Source organism: Salmo trutta, chromosome 38, assembly GCF_901001165.1.
Source record: "Salmo trutta chromosome 38, fSalTru1.1, whole genome shotgun sequence".
NCBI lineage: Eukaryota > Metazoa > Chordata > Actinopteri > Salmoniformes > Salmonidae > Salmo > Salmo trutta.
Genome location: NC_042994.1, coordinates 31254577 through 31257756, shown reverse-complemented (window position 1 = coordinate 31257756; position 3180 = coordinate 31254577). Strand labels below are relative to the sequence as shown.

The window sequence follows — 3180 nt, the reverse complement described above, 5'->3', positions numbered from 1 at the left end:
TTGTTATGGAAGGTTTGGGAATCGCTTCCTTTTAGGTGGTTGTGGAATTGACTGGCTCTGGATTTTGATCATTAGCGGGTATCGGTCTGATTCTGCTCTGCATTATTTGATGTTTTATGCTGTACACAGAGGATTTTATTAAGTTGTATGTTTTTCCCCCCAACACCACTTTCCATCAATTTGTATAGCAGACCCTCATGCCAAATTGAGTCAAAAGCTTTTTTGAAAACAACAAAACATGAGAAGACTTTGCCTTTGTTTTGTTTGTTTGACAATTAGGGTGTGCAGGGTGAATAGGTGGATTTTCCCAAGGTTGTTGTTGAAGCATATCCACAGTAGTTATTGGGGTCACATTTGTATCCACTTTTGTGGATTGTGGTGATCAGTACTTGGTTCCAAATATTGGGGAAGATGCCAGAGCATCTTGGAGTAATAACCTAGGACCCTCCCCTCCAGTACATCCATCTTGGAGTAATAACCTAGGACCCGACCCTCCAGTACATCCATCTTGGAGTAATAACCTAGGACCCTCCCCTCCAGTACATCCATCTTGGAGTAATAACCTAGGACCCTCCCCTCCAGTACATCCATCTTGGAGTAATAACCTAGGACCCGACCCTCCAGTACATCCATCTTGGAGTAATAACCTAGGACCCGACCCTCCAGTACATCCATCTTGGAGTAATAACCTAGGACCCTCCCCTCCAGTACATCCATCTTGGAGTAATAACCTAGGACCCGACCCACCAGTACATCCATCTTGGAGTAATAACCTAGGACCCGACCCACCAGTACATCCATCTTGGAGTAATAACCTAGGACCCTCCCCTCCAGTACATCCATCTTGGAGTAATAACCTAGGACCTTCCCCTCCAGTACATCCATCTTGGAGTAATAACCTAGGACCCTCCCCTCCAGTACATCCATCTTGGAGTAATAACCTAGGGCCCTCCCCTCCAGTACATCCATCTTGGAGTAATAACCTAGGACCCTCCCCTCCAGTACATCTATCTTGGAGTAATAACCTAGGGCCCTCCCCTCCAGTACATCCATCTTGGAGTAATAACCTAGGGCCCTCCCCTCCAGTACATCCATCTTGGAGTAATAACCTAGGACCCGACCCTCCAGTACATCCATCTTGGAGTAATAACCTAGGACCCGACCCTCCAGTACATCCATCTTGGAGTAATAACCTAGGACCCTCCCCTCCAGTACATCCATCTTGGAGTAATAACCTAGGACCCGACCCACCAGTACATCCATCTTGGAGTAATAACCTAGGACCCGACCCTCCAGTACATCCATCTTGGAGTAATAACCTAGGACCCTCCCCTCCAGTACATCCATCTTGGAGTAATAACCTAGGACCCGACCCTCCAGTACATCCATCTTGGAGTAATAACCTAGGACCCTCCCCTCCAGTACATCCATCTTGGAGTAATAACCTAGGACCCGACCCTCCAGTACATCCATCTTGGAGTAATAACCTAGGACCCTCCCCTCCAGTACATCCATCTTGGAGTAATAACCTAGGACCCTCCCCTCCAGTACATCCATCTTGGAGTAATAACCTAGGACCCGACCCTCCAGTACATCCATCTTGGAGTAATAACCTAGGGCCCTCCCCTCCAGTACATCCATCTTGGAGTAATAACCTAGGACCCGACCCTCCAGTACATCCATCTTGGAGTAATAACCTAGGACCCGACCCTCCAGTACATCCATCTTGGAGTAATAACCTAGGACCCGACCCACCAGTACATCCATCTTGGAGTAATAACCTAGGACCCGACCCTCCAGTACATCCATCTTGGAGTAATAACCTAGGACCCGACCCTCCAGTACATCCATCTTGGAGTAATAACCTAGGACCTGACCCTCCAGTACATCCATCTTGGAGTAATAACCTAGGGCCCTCCCCTCCAGTACATCCATCTTGGAGTAATAACCTAGGACCCGACCCACCAGTACATCCATCTTGGAGTAATAACCTAGGACCCGACCCTCCAGTACATCCTTAGGGTTCTGTGTCTAGTGAAAGCATCTTCCTCTTTGGTTCTGTTATCGTCTTAATTTAATGGCCTCAAGGATTTTCTGATTCATCCAATGTTCAGTTCTTTGTTTAATTCTTATGCTTTTCCCTGGAGCCACTATATCCACAATGTTAAAGAAACAGTTGTTGAAACAGTCCCATGATTATCAAAGTCTCAACCAAATATTACCCACATGTCCACTTTTAAATGATGTGGTGAGCCCAGTGGATCTCTCTCTCTCTCTCTCTCTCTCTCTCTCTAGCACAAACACCATCACCCTCTCTTTAGGCTACCTCTCTCTCTCTCTCTCTCTCTCTCTCTCTCTAGCACAAAGACAATCACTCTCTCTTTCCCCCCTCTCTCTCTCTCTCTCTCTCTCCCTTTCTCCTTCCTTCCACTGCGGTTTCCTGCAATCATCCAGGGCCTGTCCTGCCAAGACATAGCCAGTAACTCCCGCTTCCAACTGTACACGTATTCTATTTTTTCTCTCTCTCTCCTCTTAACGTCTATGTTGAGATCACTGTGTATTCCCCATTTCCCCAATCCCCGCTGACACATTTTATAAATCCCGATTCATCTCAAATAACGGCCTCACTGCAGGGAATTACTGTAAAATGACATCGGTTAACTAACTACCTACCAGCTGTTTTAGTCGATTTGTTACCGGAAAGAAGAGAGAGGAAGCCACTCCGCTGAAAGTACAAACTGTTCTATTCACAATAACATCCGGCCGGTTTTAAATGTTTTTATTTTAATTTTTCTTAAGTAACGGTTTTTTCGTTTACCTCTTTGTTCGCTTCCATGGTCGCCCGCTGGCTAGCTGGCCCCTCGACGTTGTGCAGGGTGTCAAGTCTGGTCGGTAGATGAGCGAGAGAGAGCAGCACATAGTAGAGCACACAAAGCAACGGGACGGGACCCGAGAACCGAGCACTGCAAAGACAATCGCGAGACTTCTTGTGATCTCGTCTATCACCTCGGCAGTCTATAGATCGTAGAACCGGGAAGGTAGCTGCAGCTCAATATGGGTATTTTGTTTATTATATTTTATTTAACATTTATTTCAACTAGGCAAAACAGTTTAGAACAAATTATTATTTACAATGACGGCCTACCCCGGCCAAACCCGGACGAGGCTGGGCCAATTGTG

The 3180-nt window shown here is 46.6% G+C and overlaps 2 protein-coding genes across 2 annotated transcripts in view; both read right to left on the bottom strand.

Moving 5' to 3' along the window:
• Positions 1-2025, bottom strand: part of LOC115178593 (uncharacterized) — a 7215-nt gene extending 5190 nt beyond the window's left edge. The window contains exons 1-2 of the mRNA XM_029739848.1: positions 1999-2025; positions 460-1872 (exon numbers count right to left, since the gene is read on the bottom strand). Of these exons, the coding sequence (XP_029595708.1) occupies positions 460-1851 (1392 nt within the window). The 5' untranslated portion in view covers positions 1852-1872; positions 1999-2025. The remainder of the gene's footprint in view (positions 1-459; positions 1873-1998) is intronic.
• The window catches only part of LOC115177657 (carbohydrate sulfotransferase 12), a 14380-nt gene extending 11404 nt beyond the window's left edge, over positions 1-2976 (bottom strand). Inside the window, exon 1 of the mRNA XM_029738598.1 lies at positions 2819-2976. The gene's annotated coding sequence lies outside the window, so the exon portion shown is untranslated. The remainder of the gene's footprint in view (positions 1-2818) is intronic.
• Positions 2977-3180: the final 204 nt, after the last annotated feature.